Source organism: Mirounga angustirostris, unplaced genomic scaffold (assembly GCF_029215605.1).
Source record: "Mirounga angustirostris isolate CCGP_5_RB_7025 unplaced genomic scaffold, mMirAng1.0.hap1 SCAF_10, whole genome shotgun sequence".
NCBI classification, from domain to species: Eukaryota; Metazoa; Chordata; class Mammalia; order Carnivora; family Phocidae; genus Mirounga; species Mirounga angustirostris.
The window spans coordinates 49,228,031-49,243,805 of NW_026991718.1; the positions used below are offsets into that span (position 1 = coordinate 49,228,031).

The following is a 15,775-nucleotide window of genomic DNA, read 5'->3' on the forward strand; positions in this document are numbered from 1 at the left end:
TAAAGGGAACAAATAGTCACCCATACCTCCATGTGGAAATGCCTGAAGGCAAAGGAAACTCCAGAGCAGGTCAGGAGGGGGAGGCAGAGCTGAGAGTCAACGGCTTAAAGCTGGGAGTGAACATGTGGGAGCAAACCAGACTGCCGGGGAGAGGGCAGATGCAAAGAGGGTGTGAATGTGGACCTCTCATCAGGAAGATTCAGAAGGCAGTAGGAAGAGGAGGTTGGAGAACCCAAACGGGCGGCTTCACGGCAGCCTGGGAAGATGGAGTGGTCAGCAGTATCAGCCAAGCGACCAAGTGGATGAAGATCCTTGACGACAACTGGATTGATAAGCAGGTGGTCTGTGACCCAGAGGAGCACAGTGACAGCGGAGGGTGGCTGGCAGTTAGGACGAGGAGGGTAGTGATGAATGGGGTAGAGATTCCACGAGGCAGAGGAGGTGTGACCAGAAGCCAGAGATGAGGGAGGAGGGGCAGTGGGAGTTGAGGGTGACCGGGGGTAGCATGTCAGGAAGGGTGGTGGTTTGTGCTAGAATGGGCCTGAAGAGGACAAATATGGTGGCCCTTGGAACAAAGGGCAGGGCAGGGCGCTTTTTGGAGACCGACCTAGCAAAGGACTCTAAAAAAGGACCTATCTGCCTAGAGTGGCAGTGATGGGAGGGTACAGAAGCAGGACAGGAATAAACAGTGACATGCACACAAGTATCGTCAGGTGAGGTGACAACTCAGTCACTGCAACATGGTACCAACAGTCCAGCCTGTCTGATGGGTATGGTTTGCATGATCTGGAAATAAGCATCTTCCTTTAAGGATTTTTTTCAGATGTAAGATACATACAGCCAAATACATATGGTGCACTAGCCTTAAGTATATAGCTTGATTGTTTACATATGTATTCACATGTATAACCACCACTCATATCAAGATCTAGAACATTTTCAGCATCATATGAGGTTCCCTCCTGTCCCTTCTCAGTTTATAGTCTCCAGGGGGTAACCTCTATTCTGACTTCTGTCATGACCAATTTCGTCTGTTCTTGGACTCCCTATGTATGGAATGCTACAGTGTGCACTCTGCTCTGGCTTTTTTTTTTTTTTTAAGATTTTATTTATTTATTTGAGAGATAGAATGAGATAGAGAGAGCATGAGAGGGGGGAGGGTCAGAGAGAGAAGCAGACTCCCTGCCGAGCAGGGAGCCCGATGCAGGACTCGATCCCGGGACTCCAGGATCATGACCTGAGCCGAAGGCAGTCGCTTAACCAACTGAGCCACCCAGGCGCCCTGCTCTGGCTTCTTTTATGCAGCGTAATATTGAATGGATTCATCCATGTTGTTGCATGTCCCAGTGCTTCCTTTCCCTATTGCTGGATAAAATTCCACTACGGACATATCACAATTCATCCAGTCTACTGGTGATGGGCACTTGGGTTATGTCTAGTTGGAATATAGGTTGGAAGTATTATAACGAATGCCTTCCCCCCCCCCCCTTAAAGAATTCTCATTCTTTCTCACTATCGTACATGTACAGGCCCTCCCGCAGGTACCAGAGCAGGCCAGCCCCCTCTGGGAGGTCAAGCCATTGGGATTCCCTCGCCCCCCCATTATGGGCGCGTGTTTCCTGGGGAAGTCAGTTTCCTCACGCGTGGGGGAGACCACCCTCCTAAGGCCTACTCCCTCTCTTCCAGCCTCCTCGCCCCTGGCCGCCGGCGCCCTGAGCCTTCCTGACCGCGCAGGGGGGCTCGCCCGCGGCCCCCCATGAGCGCGCCCGGCTGACCGGCGGGGGCGGCCGCGGTGGAGCCCGGGCGCCGCGGGGGCGGCGGGGCCATGGCCTCGCTGGACCTGCCGTACCGCTGCCCCCGCTGCGGGGAGCACAAGCGCTTCCGGAGCCTGTCGTCACTGCGCGCTCACCTGGAGTACAGCCACACGTACGAGACGCTCTACATCCTCTCCAAGACCAACAGCATCTGCGACGGCGCCGCGGCCGCCGCCGCCGCCGCCGCCGCCGCCGCCTCGGGCTTCCCGCTGACGCCCGAGCCCGCCGCCCTGCTGGCCGTGCCCGGCGCCCGGCGCGAGGTCTTCGAGAGTACGTCCTTCCAGGGCAAGGAGCAGGCGGCCGGGCCGTCGCCCGCCGCGCCGCACCTACTGCACCACCATCACCACCACGCGCCCCTCGCCCACTTCGCCGGCGACCTGGTGCCCGCCAGCCTGCCGTGCGAGGAGCTGGCCGAGCCGGGCCTCGTGCCCGCCGCCGCCGCCGCCGCCGCGCGCTACGCGCTGCGCGAGATCGAGATCCCGCTGGGGGAGCTGTTCGCCCGCAAGTCCGTGGCCTCCTCGGCGTGCTCGACGCCGCCGCCCGGGCCGGGCCCCGGGCCCGCCTCCGCCTCGCCCGCGTCCCCCTCGCCCGCCGATGTGGCTTACGAGGAGGGCCTGGCGCGCCTCAAGATCCGCGCGCTGGAGAAGCTGGAGGTGGACCGGCGGCTGGAGCGGCTGAGCGAGGAGGTGGAGCAGAAGATCGCGGGCCAGGTGGGTCGGCTGCAGGCCGAGCTGGAGCGCAAGGCGGCCGAGCTGGAGACGGCGCGGCAGGAGAGCGCGCGGCTGGGGCGCGAGAAGGAGGAGCTGGAGGAGCGGGCGTCCGAGCTCTCGCGCCAGGTGGACGTGAGCGTGGAGCTGCTGGCGTCGCTCAAGCAGGACCTGGTGCACAAGGAACAGGAGCTGAGCCGCAAGCAGCAGTGAGTGGCCCGCAGGGCCCTGTGGGCGGGTGTGCCGGTGAATGTTCCCGATTGAGTGACCCTGTGTGTCGCTGCCGCTTCCCCCACCTTGAGTGTGTGTGTCTGTGTGGCCGTGGCTTTGTACTGTGGCATCTGTGGCCACAAGCATGTGACGGTGGTGTGTGTGGGGCCAAGAGCGTCATGACGGTATGTGTTTGGGACTGTGAGGACATGCAAGTATGCCCGCATGCCTGCCCGTGAAAACTCTTTCTCTTCCTTTTCTATGTCCCTAGCCAAGGCCAGCCCCTGCATTGTGGCAGCAGATCCTCTTCTCTTTTGCCTACTCAAAGACGTGGCACAATTCTGCTCTCTCCCTTTGCCATCATCAGATTTTCCTTGTCAGCTCTATCATTCCTTTTTTTTTTTTTTTTTTAAGATTTTATTTGTTTATTTGACAGAGACACAGCGAGAGAGGGAACACAAGCAGGGGGAGTGGGAGAGGGAGAAGCAGGCTTCCCGCTGAGCAGGAAGCCGGATGTGGGGCTTGATCCCACGACCCTGACCTGAGCAAAAGGCAGATGCTTAACAACTGAGCCACCCAGGTGCCCCAACTGTATCATTCCTGAAAGCGACCAAACAGGAGGGCGTTTCTCCCATCCACCGTAACCCCAGTGCCCCCTTGGGCTACTGCCCCTTTTCTCTCCTTTCAGAACAACTCCTTGAAAATTTATACTCCTTGTCTCCAATTTCCCTCTCCACTTTCTCTCTTGAATTCCCTCTGATCAGATAGATGTCCACCACCACCACTGTCCTCCACGTCACCAACGATCTTCATGTCGCCGAGGCCCACTCATCAACACCTCAGCCTATCAGCAGCATTTGACACAGCTGATCCCTGAAACACTTTCTTCACTGGGCTTCCAGGATACTCTCCTTTTTGTCTGCTCCTTCTCAGTGTTCTTTGCTGGCTTCCTATTTCCCTTGTCTTTAAATGTAGAATGGTGAAATATATGGATGGTATTTATCTACCCCCCAGTGTGATATAAGCCCCATGGGGGCAGGAGCTCTTCTCAGTCTGTCCACAGCTGTATCCCTAAATACCTAGAACAGTGCCTGACACCTGGAAGGTGCTCAGTGAATGTTGAATGTGAATACACTTGGGAGTAAATGCTCAAGTGACTCTGAAGTGTGCTGTGTGTACTTGCCCGAGGCTTCTGCATCTGAGAATGTTTCTGAAAGTGTGTGTGTGTTGGAATGTGTGAGCGGGACTGTACCTGGCTCACACTGCGTGTATGTATGCCTGCAAGTGAACATGACAGGAGCACGTGTACGTGAGTGTGTGTGGCTGTGTGCCCAAGAGTGTATCCGGACGGAGGAGGCGGCTCTGAGTGGGACTGCGTATGACAGAGTGTTTCCGTGGGGAGTAGGGGCGCCTGGCAGGAGCGTCGGGGCTGGGTCAGTGGGGCATGAGTATGTGACTCGGGGTGGGTATATGGTTGCATTTCTGTGTGTGCCTTGGCGGAGGGGGCCTTGTGCCCAGGCCTGTACATCAGCGGGCAGCCGCGTGAGCGTGAGCAGACAGCGCGGGCAGCCGTGCCCGTGTCTCTCCCTCCCGCTCGGGGTCTCCTCCAGAGGGTGGGTGGGCAGCCAGGCCGAGGCACGGGGCTGAGAGACTGCTCCGGGCCCAGGGAGGTGGTGCAGATCGACCAGTTCCTGAAGGAGACGGCGGCGCGGGAGGCCAGCGCCAAGCTGCGGCTGCAGCAGTTCATCGAGGAGCTGCTGGAGCGCGCGGACCGCGCCGAGCGGCAGCTGCAGGTCATCAGCAGCAGCTGTGGCAGCACCCCGAGCGCCAGCCTGGGCCGCGGAGGGGGAGGAAGTGGCGCCGGGCCCGGGACCCGGGGCCCTGGCAGAATGGTGAGCGCCCACCTGCCCCCTCCAGTCCCATCGCGCACACGGCCTGGCGTCCCCCTGTTATGCTCCATGCTTCCCTTCTTGGGCTCTTCCCCACGAGCAGACTCCGGGCCTGAAGGAGGGGTCCAGGAACAGGGGTGCCCCTCCGGTTGGGCAGAAGGGCCCCTGAGGCTGTGAGCCAGTGAGGTGCGATCCAGCCGCCCTGGTGCTCGGGGGCCCTTCTCTGCCCAACTGAGAGCCCAGGAACCACCCCAGGGTCTGGGGTGCTGGGTGGGTGTGGGGAGGGGGGTGGTGAGCCTGCCTTTCTGGGCCGTCTGTCTGTCTATTTGTCCATCTTTCCCAACTTTTTTCCTTCTCTCTCCTCTCCCTCCTCTCTTCTCTCCATCTTGTGCCCTGTTCTCCTGCTCCTTCTCATCCTCTTACCTCCTCTGCTCCCCCCCATCCCCCGCCTTTCCCTCCCGCTCTGGGGGCCCACAGCGAGAACACCACGCGGGCCCGGCCATGCCTAGCACATACGCCGTGTCGAGGCATGGCTCCTCTCCCAGCACAGGGTAAGCCTCGGGCCTGGCCCGTCCCACACAGCCCACCCTCACCCTGGAAAGATCCACCGGCCCCCTGGATGGCTGGCCCATCTGGGGCCTTGGCTCCTTCTCCTTTCCCCATACTCCTTGGGTCACCTCCGTCTGCCTTTCCACACTCTTGGAAGGGGGCTCTTGGAAAGTAGGGCGGGGGGGGTTGCCCTCGGTAGGAGTGGCATGGAGACTTTGGGCAGACCTGGTGCCCCTCACTCCTCACCGTCTGGTCCACCCCACCCCAGGGCCTCCAGCCGTGTCCCCGCTGCATCCCAGAGCTCAGGCTGCTATGACAGTGACAGTCTGGAGCTACCCCGGCCAGAAGAGGGGGCCCCCGAGGACAGTGGCCCTGGGGGCTTGGGCACACGGGCCCAGGCTGCCAACGGCGGCTCGGAGCGCACCCAGGCCCCTCGCAGCTCAGGCCTGCGGCGCCAGGCCATCCAGAACTGGCAGCGCAGACCCCGCCGACACAGCACGGAGGGGGAGGAGGGTGATGTCTCGGATGTGGGCTCCCGAACCACGGAGTCAGAGGCTGAGGGCCCCTCAGATGCCCCCCGTCCTGGGCCTGCTCTGGCTGGGCCACTGAGCAGCTGCCGGCTCTCAGGTGAGTCCTGGAAGGGTAGGCCAGAGGGGCCAGTCTTTCTTTGGCGCTGGGCCCTCTAAGGGGACACAGGGCTGAGGCAGTAGATCTCTTGGGCTCCCGCACGTGTTTCCCCTTGTCCCAGACTTCCTGCAATGAGGATGACAAACTCTCCTACAAGTGCCCTGGGAGCCTGGGCAAGGAACTCATGAGACAGAGCAGTGCAGCGGCACAGGGGTGCTCATGTTGGGGACTGCACAAGGATGCCACATCTCAGGGGGTCCATTCACATGGCTCGTTGTTGACATTTACGGGAGAGTAGCTGAGTGTTAACTGCAGACTGAAGTCCCTGGAACAGCAGGGAGAGCCCCCTTCTATATATGCACAAGGCCATGTGCATCTGTGGGTGGGTCAGGGTCAGGGTCAGGAGGTTAGAGGGCTCAGGTCGGGTGCATGGCTGCTCTTGAGTGACTGTTCTGGGCAGCCTCGCCCTGGCCTTCTGTTCACAGAGGCTGGGTTTCTGTCCATCTGTACCCTCACTCTCCAAACCCTTGCCTTTCCTAGACTTGACTCCGTTGCTTTGCCTAGGGGCTGAGTTTGAACAATGTGAGGATGTATGATCTTAAAAAGACAGTTTACTTGAGGAAGCCACACCTTTTCCTAATGTGTATAATTAGAGATGGGGTGTGCAGAGGAGGGGGAAGCAGAGGCCCCTTGCCTTCCTCCCAAGTCACCAGTCCCCCAGCATGGGTCTTTCATGCTTGCCCCTTCTGTAGCTCCTACCCCACCCCACCTCCCCACCCACACCCCCACATTGGCCTTTGACCCTCCACACTGATCTCTGACCCTCTGGTACCGTGCAGCCCGCCCGGAGGGAGGCAGTGGGCGGGGTCGGCGAGCGGAGAGGGGCAGCCCCTCCCGCTCCAACGAGGTCATCAGCCCGGAGATCCTCAAGATGCGAGCCGCCCTGTTCTGCATCTTCACCTACCTGGATACGCGCACGCTGCTGCACGCGGCCGAGGTCTGCCGAGACTGGCGCTTCGTGGCTCGCCACCCCGCGGTCTGGACACGGGTGCTGCTCGAGAACGCCCGCGTCTGTTCCAAGGTGCCTGTCCCCGCCCACCGCCCCTGCTGTGAACCCACCTTTCTCCCAGCAGAATCTGGGCCCTCGAGGTCTGGCCCTTGCGACCCTTCCAGCACCCTAGCTTCAGCCTCGCTCCCCCAAATGCTCTCATGGGGTCTCCCTCCAGGCAGCCAAGCTCGGGCCCCTTCATCGGCAGGCAACCCCTCTCTCCCTGCAGTTCCTGGCCATGCTGGCTCAGTGGTGCACCCAGGCGCACTCGCTGACCCTGCAGAACTTGAAGCCCCGGCAGCGGGGCAAGAAGGAGAGCAAGGAAGAGTACGCGCGGAGCACCCGGTGAGGCGGTGGTGGGTGGGCAGGGGGGGTGTTACTGCGTGCACACCTGGAGTTTTGGGGGGGCGGTGCTTCCCCGGGGAAGGAGTGGCCACAAACGGTGCCCTGACCTCTTGGCCATCCCCAGGGGCTGCCTGGAGGCGGGGCTGGAGTCCCTGTTGAAGGCGGCGGGGGGGAATCTGCTGATCCTGCGCATCTCCCACTGTCCCAACATCCTCACTGACCGCTCCCTCTGGCTGGCCAGCTGCTACTGCCGCGCCCTGCAGGCCGTCACCTACAGGTAGTCCACACCCTCCGGACCTCTGGCCGAGCGGGTCCCTGGGGTCTGCATACTCTTCCCCCAGGGCTTTCAGGCAAGGGGACCCGAGAGTCCTCTGGTCCAAGGGCAGGGAGCAGAAGCCACCAGGGTGGGCGGTCCCAGCTCTGTCTTTTCAACAGGAGCGCCACAGACCCCGTGGGCCACGAGGTCATTTGGGCCCTGGGCGCAGGCTGCAGAGAGATTGTCTCCCTCCAGGTGGCGCCACTTCACCCTTGGTGAGCCCCAGCAGGGGTTGGGAGGGGCCGGGGGTTGAGCCGGGGCTGGCTGAGGACTGAGCAGATCTGGGCCATTCCAAAAGCTGGCTGGGGAGACAGATTCACATTCATCAGTCTGTGTATTTAGCTGTTGGGAGCAGAGCTTCAAAATCAGGCCTGGGGTGACGTCCTGGCTCACTGGCAGTGTGACGGAGGGCAATCCAGTCATGCCTCAGTTTCTCTACTGCAAAGTGAAGGTGATATTCGAGCTCTTTCAGCCTTAGTGGGACCGTAGCTGGCTCAGATGAGATGGGTCTATAAAGAGTATATATAAGTGTTCAGTCAACACTAGTTAGAAATAGCCACGTTCGTTTGGCACGTGAAAGGCCATTCAGGGAGGTCGATGTAGCATACACCAAAGAGCTGGTTGTCGGAGAATCCAGATCATTCATTCACGACTTGGTGTTTCTCAAACCAGACTTCTTTGTCCCTGCACTCTGTCCTCCAAGCCCTCTCTCCGCACGACAGCTCCTCTCGGGGCATCCCATGTCCTTCCCTGCCCTCTGGCGGAATCCATCCCTGCTCCCCTGCCCCCATTCCTGTGGTGCCTTGGCTCGACCCATGCTGTAGTTTGTTTTGCAATAATCTCTCTCTGAGTCTCCGCGGTACTCGCAGTTCTCCAGGTCGGGGCTGTGAATGTCCGTTCCCATATCCCTGGTACCAGGTGCGTGGCAGACACCAGGGAACCCACCGCCTGGGCGAATGTTGAGGAACGAGGTGTTCAGGGAAATGGCCGGGTTGGTGTGAGTGGTGGGCAGGGCGGAGCAATGAGTGTGGACAGGAAGGTGGGGGCAAGGTTAGGAAGGTCTTGCATAAGGGGGTTAGATTTTTGCATTTTACCTAGGAGTGCTCGGGAAGCTTTTGCAGTATTTCTGATCTTAAAGACAGGATCACATCAGACTGGTTATGTTCTGTGTCCTCCCCCGCCCCCCTCGTTGAGGGCACGGACCATGTCTATACTGTCACCACTGTATCCCCAGGGCCCAGCTCGGTTATTCTTGGCTCTAGTAGACACTTGAGGCCCATTTGTTGAATGACTGAGTGAGAGAACATAGAACGAGTGGCTCGCTGTCAGCAGCGTGCCGGATGAATTGGCAGAGAGACTAGATGAATCCCCATGAATATGGATGGTGGTGTGAACTGTGCTTTGAAGTTACTCAGGAATCAGAATCTGTAGGTCTCGGCAGGAGGTAAGGAAGGGTCAGGGATTATCCCAGGTTTCTACCTTGAGCAGCTGGGTGGTTGGTGGGGCCCCAGCCTGAGCAAGGGTCATGAAAGAGGAGCAGGCTCGGGGTGCCGTGCAACCAGAAGCTTCCTTGACAGCCCTCTCTCTGCCCCATTCTCCAGCCAGCAGCCCACGCGCTTCAGTAACCGCTGCCTGCAGATGATTGGTCGCTGTTGGCCGCACCTTCGGGCCCTGGGGGTTGGGGGTGCTGGCTGTGGGGTGCAGGGCCTGGCGTCACTTGGTGAGTCTTTCCTTGGGACTGGGGCGGAGGGTGGTGGGAAGCAGGCGTGGGTGTGACACTGGAATCCCAGAGGGGCTTGGGGCTGCGGCCTGGGTGGTGGCAGGAGCACAGAGGCACCGGGCCGGAGGCGACCTGGGGAGTTTGTCAGCAGGACCTCCCCTCTTCTCCTCTTCCTAGCAAGAAACTGCATGCGGCTGCAGGTCCTGGAGCTGGACCATGTGTCGGAGATCACCCAGGAGGTGGCAGCTGAGGTCTGCCGGGAAGGCCTGAAGGGACTGGAGATGTTGGTGCTCACGGCCACCCCCGTCACCCCCAAGGCCCTGCTGCATTTCAACAGTGAGCAATGGGAATGCGGCCGGGGGGCGGTGTCCACTGTCCCCCCTCTTACCATGCCTTGTCAGCAGGTAGCATATGCAATTCCCTGTTGCTCCTCATCAGCAAGCACCAGCGGGGGTGGGGGTGGGGGGGACAGACTGACCAGGGTGCTAATCCTAGCCTCGCCACCAGGGTCTTCTGAGGCCAGTGTGGCATTCGAGGCCTCCTAGCACTGGTCCAAATGGTTCGGTTCCACAGATCTTTATTGCCCTATGCTCAACCCCCATGGGACATACGAGATATGACCTGTTCCACGTGAGCCTTTGGCCAAGGGCAGGGGCAGAACAGACGGGTTAGGAATACAGGTCCTGGAGCTGGACTGATCTAGGTCTCAATTTTGGCTCTACTGCTTATTAGCTGTATGACTGGGCAAGTTATTCTACTTCTCTGGCTTCTGTATCCCCATCTTCTAAGCGGACGTTCTGGAACAGGTGGGAGGGTTAAATGAGATAATGTATGTGAGCCCCGCCAGGACCATTCTCAGGGTAAAGACCCCTCTCTCCGTGCTGCTGTAGACTCCAACATGCCTCCTCTGACTCCACCAACCCCTAGCCACCTGCCCCACTCCTGACCATTCTTCCACCTTCATTGAGGACATGGGCACCCAGCTGGGGCTGCTCACACTCCTTCAGGAAGCTGTCTCCGACCCCCGCTCCATCCCCCCACTGGAGCATCCTTCTGGGCACAGCCAGCAAGGAGCTGAGTCACCACCAGCACCTGGTGTCATCGCCCTCATGACCTGCAGTAACCACGGAGTGGCTCCTCAGTTCTCAGGCTACTGGGGCAGGCCCCCCCCCCCGCCCCCTTCCTGAGGCCCTGGTCACACCTAAGTCCTGAGCACTGAAGATTCCTTGACAATCTCATTGTTTCCAGGACCCTCTTCTTCCCTCCCCTTCAGCCTCATGGCCTGGCCCTGGACTGACCACCAGAACTAACTGCTCAGCCTCCAAAATCATGACCTCCAGAACCCTCTCAGCCTCCTGACTTTCTTCCTACTCCACTGACTTCATGGCAACATCTGGTCCCTTAAGTCCTTTGCTCCCAACTTGTTTGCTGGCTGTCTCCCCTCCTCCATGTTCTAGAGAAGACCCATCAGCCTCACCCCAGCCACTCTGTCCTTGAATTCATTTCCAGATGGCTAGGCCATGGTACAACTGTCCCCTCTGTCAGGGAAGCTCCTAGAGCCTCTGCACAATTGGCCGTTGCCCACTCATCCTCCCAGAGTCCACTGCAACCTCTGCTGTATGACCCTGCCCTCCTCCCCTGGCGCCAACCCCCGTCTGGTTGACCCTCTGGGTGCCACGGGCCTGCTCTCCTCTACGTGGTGCCCAGTGCCTGGCATGTGACCATCTCTCTGTAGGGTTCTGGTTTCATTAAGTAGTGATAGGAGAAGCAGCAGTCCCATTGCCCAGGCCAAACATGAGCCATCATCTTATTACCCACCTTTTCTCAGGCATTTGCCGGAACCTCAAGTCCATTGTGGTCCAGATTGGGATTGCTGATTATTTCAAAGAGCCCAGCAGTCCCGAGGCCCAGAAGCTGTTTGAAGACATGGTGACAAAACTCCAGGTGAGGAATTGGCTCTTAGGCCACCCAAGACCCTAGGTGGCATCCCTAGGCTGGAGTTGGTGACCTGGGTGTGTAACGGGAGGGCCCCACTTGCCTGACCCTGAGGGGAACTAACCCAGGGTTTGGTCTACAGGCCCTACGACGGAGGCCCGGCTTCTCTAAGATCCTGCACATCAAGGTGGATGGCGGCTGCTAACCCGGGCGGGGGGCGGCAGGGCCCCTGCCAGCCCCACACCAGGGCACTCTCTTTGGATCTCCAGAGGGACCCTGATTTGGACTAGACCTTCGGAGGCCTAGTGTTATCCCTGGCTTCCAGGGAAGGGTTGAGTTTCCTGTCGTCCTCCTGGGACCGTGGAGCAACAGGTCTGACCCTGGGCACTGCCTCTTCAGGACAGGGGCTTGGACAGAAGCTGCCCCCCGACCCCCACTTCACCCCCCCCACTGGAGCATCCTTCTGGGCACAGCCAGCAAGGAGCTGAGTCACCACCAGCACCTGGTGTCATCGCCCTCAGGACCTGCAGTAACCACGGAGTGGCTCCTCGGTTGTTCAGGCTACTGGGGCAGGCCCCCTGCTTCCTGAGGCCCAGACTCCCGGTCAGGGGCCTCTGCTAGGCCCCAGCCTGAGGGGGCTCCCCAAAGCAGCTCAGACTTGGCAAGGAGGACTCTTTTCCTCCTGCCCTGTTCCAGCCCTCTGTGGGGCATCCCCTTCAGACATCCTGCCTAGGCTCTCGGTCCACATTCCCCAGGGATAACACAGATAGGCCTATGGGTCTGGGAATGTGGTCAGCCAAAAGTGGGGGGCGGGGGTGCAGCGAGGTAGTGGGAATGGGCTTGGAATGGCAAAACATTCATCCAGAACTTTTCCCCAGAATATTGAAACCACCATTCTCAAAGGGGATAAATTGCCAAGTAGAGAAAACCTAGTTTTTATTGCTGTAGAAACAAGACCCTTCCTCTCAGCCACCACATACCCTCATGACACACCAGAGCTAAATTCAGAGGTAAAAGGTGCATGTTTCTATACTGTCCACCAGTCCCGAGCCTCTGGAGGGGTAAGGTCCTAGCTCTGGGAAACCTTAGCAGCAGTGAGCAGCAGTTCCTGTCCTCAAGAAATGTCTTTCTGGTGCTTGGGCAGCAATCTAATGGCCTCTGGGTCCCCAGTGCTGTGGGTGGCAGGGAGTCCCCCTTCTGTGCTGGGGTCTGGAGGAAGCCAGGAGGAGGGGATTTGGTTTGCTTCCTTGTCTGGCTAGCTTGCTTGAAGACATGATCTTGGTAGGGAACCACACCCATGAAGCCAAAGAGGAGGAAGAGCAGCCTCATCAGACTTGCCTCCCTCCTCAGTCTTCACGGGCCCCATGGGCTGTGGAGTGCTTCTGCCTAGGCACGGTGCTGGGGCTGAGCCAGAGCCACTTGGCTTAGAAACCACAGAATGCAGATGGAGGTTTTTCACGGACTCTTGCACAGTTCTGGTAAGACCAGGTTCTGGCACTAAGGCTCCAAAGACTCAGGTCTCTGCAGTTCCTCCTCTCAGAACTCCCATAATGGTGTAGAGGCCTTGGGTCCTGCTAACATTCACTTGGAAAGTTCTTTCAAACATTAACCTCGATCCATCTTAGGGTTTCCTTCTTTCCTATACAGGGCCAGCTCTGCCCTAACCATTAGGCTGCTGGTCCTGGCTGGGGCTGGACTTCTCTGTAGTTTCTCAGCCCTTTCCAGGGACCTAACTTTCTGCTGCATCCTGGCTTGGACATCAAGACCCAGCCCCAGGTTACCCTGTAATGAGTCCTTCAGACTGGGACGCCACAGGCTCAGTATCCAGCTCCCCTAACTCCACACCCAGCTCTGTCCCAGCTCCTTCTGGCCTTGCCCTTTGAAGACCCCAAATACCAAGGGTGTCCTGTTGGCAACTCCCTATCCAGTCCTGCACGAAGTCTTGGCTGTGTGGCACCCCCCCCCCCCGAGCAGCTGGCCCCACTGGCTCCCACCTCCCCAGCCCTGTCCCCAGGAGTCAAAGGAAGAAGCACAACTTTTCTCTATCCTCCAGGGGCCTGGAAGGGATATGGGTGTGCCCTGGGTACATCTGTCTTGCCTTGCCAACTGTACCCCCTATAGCTCCTGCTCGAGACCCTAGGATCAGAGGTGCTGCCCTCCCCATCTCCTGGACAAAGCACAAAGGGATGCCCTGCTTGGCCTGAGCCTGCCTTACTGAGGGACTTTTGCCCCAGGAAGCTTCCATCCCTGAACACAAGACTTTGGGCAATTTCTCCCTGGGTGGGTACCCACTGGAATGTCTGGCATCAGTCCTGGAAAAGGAGGTCAGGGTGCACAGGCAGTGAGCTAGAGTGGGAGAAAGGCAGTGCTGAAAGGACTGATTCTAGGAGTAGGTTCATTCACCCAGTCATTCAGTCAGTCAGTCATTCATTCGTGCAACAGCCCTGAGCACCACCAGCACTGGGGGCAGAAGAGTGAACAGCCCACCCCCACCCCCCACCCCCCAACGGTAGGAAGTTTGGCCAGGAAGTCCCCACCTTGTAACTCCCAGCTGAGTGTGTGAAGGATGTGTAGGAGTACATATGGCATTGGCCTCAGCCCCTGCTGACGGGCTCACAGACTCACACAGGCTGGACTTCATGCATGCCAAGAAGTAAGTGGTAGGGTGCGGGCCCCATGTCCCCCAACTTGAAGCTATTTTCTGACTCGCAGGGGGATGAGCCCTGCTACTATATGGGGAGCTTATTTGTAGGGATGCTCCATTTGTTCACTTCTTTGGCAACCACAGAGCATGGCTGAGGATGGGTAACAGGGATGGAGGGTCTGGCCATTCCTAAAGCACCTTATCCTTCACTCACTCAAAGGAGCTTCCACCTCTGTATCTCACACCTAGGTAAGATGCAAAGGAGAGGAATATCTGAGAGAGCAAACTGAAGCAGGCCCTGCTCTAGGGGTCCCAGACACATGTAGAGCTCCCATGCGCTCCAGCACTCGGGTGTCCCTACACCTCTCCCTGCAATATGGCCTGGACCCAGCATCTGGGAGGCTTGGCACACTCAGCCTGAGCACTTCACCAGGCTTTGGGCTGCTTCCCCGTGGCCCTAGAGGGAACGAAGGAGATGCTGTATACATCTGACCCCTGGGAGAGAGGAAGGGTGCTGCGCAGACCCATGGCTCTCCACTGGCCAAGAAACCACCTCAGGACCAAGGCAGCTCAGGACTTCCTGGGCCTGTGAGAGCGGTTTGAACCAGCCCCTCAAGTGCTTCAGAAGCAAAAAGCCACCTCCCTCCCAGGGCCTGCAGCTCCAAGGTTTGGCTCCATCCTTTGCCGTTGGGTCCTGACTATTGCCTGGTCCTTTGGGCCACGGGTGGGAAGCGGCCCAGGCCCTAGTCCCTCTAAGGTGCTAGGCTGAAGACCTTCCCAGAGGGACTACTGGTGCCAAAGACCCAATTCCTCGGGGGCTTGGGGTGAAGATGGCAGAGATGGTGAGTGGGGGCAGGGCCTCCCTGCCCAGAGGAGTTAACTCAAACTGACCTGTCCAGCCCATCAGTCCTTCCTCCAGGGGCCTGGCACTTCTCTTTTTAACCCTGGTGATCATGCTTTCTTGCCCAGCCTTGTTCCAGGCCTGCATTTCTGTATATACTGCTGTGTATCGTGTGTATGTATTTATTCCTGGACAAGTGTATTCATCTGCAGCTTTTGCCTGAGGATAAGGTTTAGGATTGGGTGAAGACCGGAATACCAGGGCAACCAGCTCCTACTCCTTCCCTAACCCCCTGGGACCCTTGCCAGTCCCAAGACTGCCCTGACAATCAGGCAGGCTTCCCCGCCACAAGCCCAAGCCTTGTCTGCCGTTGCTGGCACAGTTCCAGGAGGCTTGGCCTTGGGCAGCCTGGCCTCAACTCTGCCCTGGCGGGGTCTTGCATTCAAGTGCAGAGGCCCGAGGCAACCTTGAGGCTTGCCTCATGACTGGCACCAGTAGGCTTGGCTCTCGTGGGCACTGCTAGTGGGGACCTCCTCAACCGGCCCCCAGGCCTGCCTTCCCTGCACAGCCAGGCTGCAATGGGCCTGAGCTGTGAGGGTAGCTTCCCCCACCCCAAGCACAGCAGGCGGAGGGGTGCAGAGCGTTTTTTGGTTTTGTTTCTGAAGTGGTGCCTGTACCTCCAGCCCCCAGGGGGCCTTCCCTGGCCCCACTTCTCTCCCCCCACCCCCACCCCCCGCCGCCAGGCGTCACCATCACAGCACTTTGCTCCACGTCACCCATAGATGCCCTTCGCCGAATGTACCTGAGTGTATGTATTTAAAAGGACTCACATGGGCATCAGAGAATTTATGACTTTGTATCCAATAAAAGATGGTGAAACTGGATTATCTGCCAGGGAAGTAAATGGTAGGTGGCCATATTTTTGTCTGTCTGTGTCACCAAGCCTTTCTGCAGTTCAAGTGCACTGAGGCAGGAAGTGGGTGGATGACCTGAATGGCATCAACAGTGAATAAAGCATTAGGAAGACCTGTCGCAGGGCTGCAGACGTCACTGTCCCCACCAGAGCTCACTTTTGGTATCTGCACAAGCTGGGGAGGCCATCTTTATGGACAACCCCAGGACAAGTCCAG

The 15,775-nt window shown here is 58.7% G+C and overlaps 1 protein-coding gene and 1 long non-coding RNA gene across 2 annotated transcripts in view; one reads left to right on the forward strand and one right to left on the reverse strand.

Annotated features, from left to right (window-relative positions):
* LOC129046114 (uncharacterized) overlaps window positions 1-2,033 on the reverse strand; it is a 16,703-nt gene extending 14,670 nt beyond the window's left edge. Inside the window, exon 1 of the long non-coding RNA XR_008506877.2 lies at window positions 1,910-2,033. This is a non-coding gene — a long non-coding RNA (uncharacterized LOC129046114). The remainder of the gene's footprint in view (window positions 1-1,909) is intronic.
* Window positions 1,540-15,515, forward strand: FBXO41 (F-box protein 41). Its single transcript, XM_064572317.1, has 12 exons — window positions 1,540-2,730; window positions 4,398-4,623; window positions 5,098-5,171; window positions 5,438-5,796; window positions 6,636-6,877; window positions 7,074-7,189; window positions 7,314-7,466; window positions 7,625-7,720; window positions 9,107-9,225; window positions 9,403-9,561; window positions 11,054-11,169; window positions 11,303-15,515. Exons 1-12 carry the CDS (start codon window positions 1,826-1,828, stop codon window positions 11,363-11,365), a joined length of 2,628 nt encoding a protein of 875 aa, XP_064428387.1. The 5' UTR covers window positions 1,540-1,825; the 3' UTR covers window positions 11,366-15,515.
* The last annotated feature ends 260 nt before the right edge of the window (window positions 15,516-15,775 follow it).

Excerpts from the sequence above, each read along its gene's own strand:
- FBXO41 (XM_064572317.1), top strand. The coding sequence starts at position 1,826 with ATGGCCTCGCTGGACCTGCCGTACCGCTGCCCCCGCTGCGGGGAGCAC. Across the intron at positions 7,467-7,624 it reads CTGCAGGCCGTCACCTACAG|GAGCGCCACAGACCCCGTGG; the intron begins GTAGTCCACACC and ends TCTTTTCAACAG. Across the intron at positions 9,562-11,053 it reads GGCCCTGCTGCATTTCAACA|GCATTTGCCGGAACCTCAAG; the intron begins GTGAGCAATGGG and ends ACCTTTTCTCAG.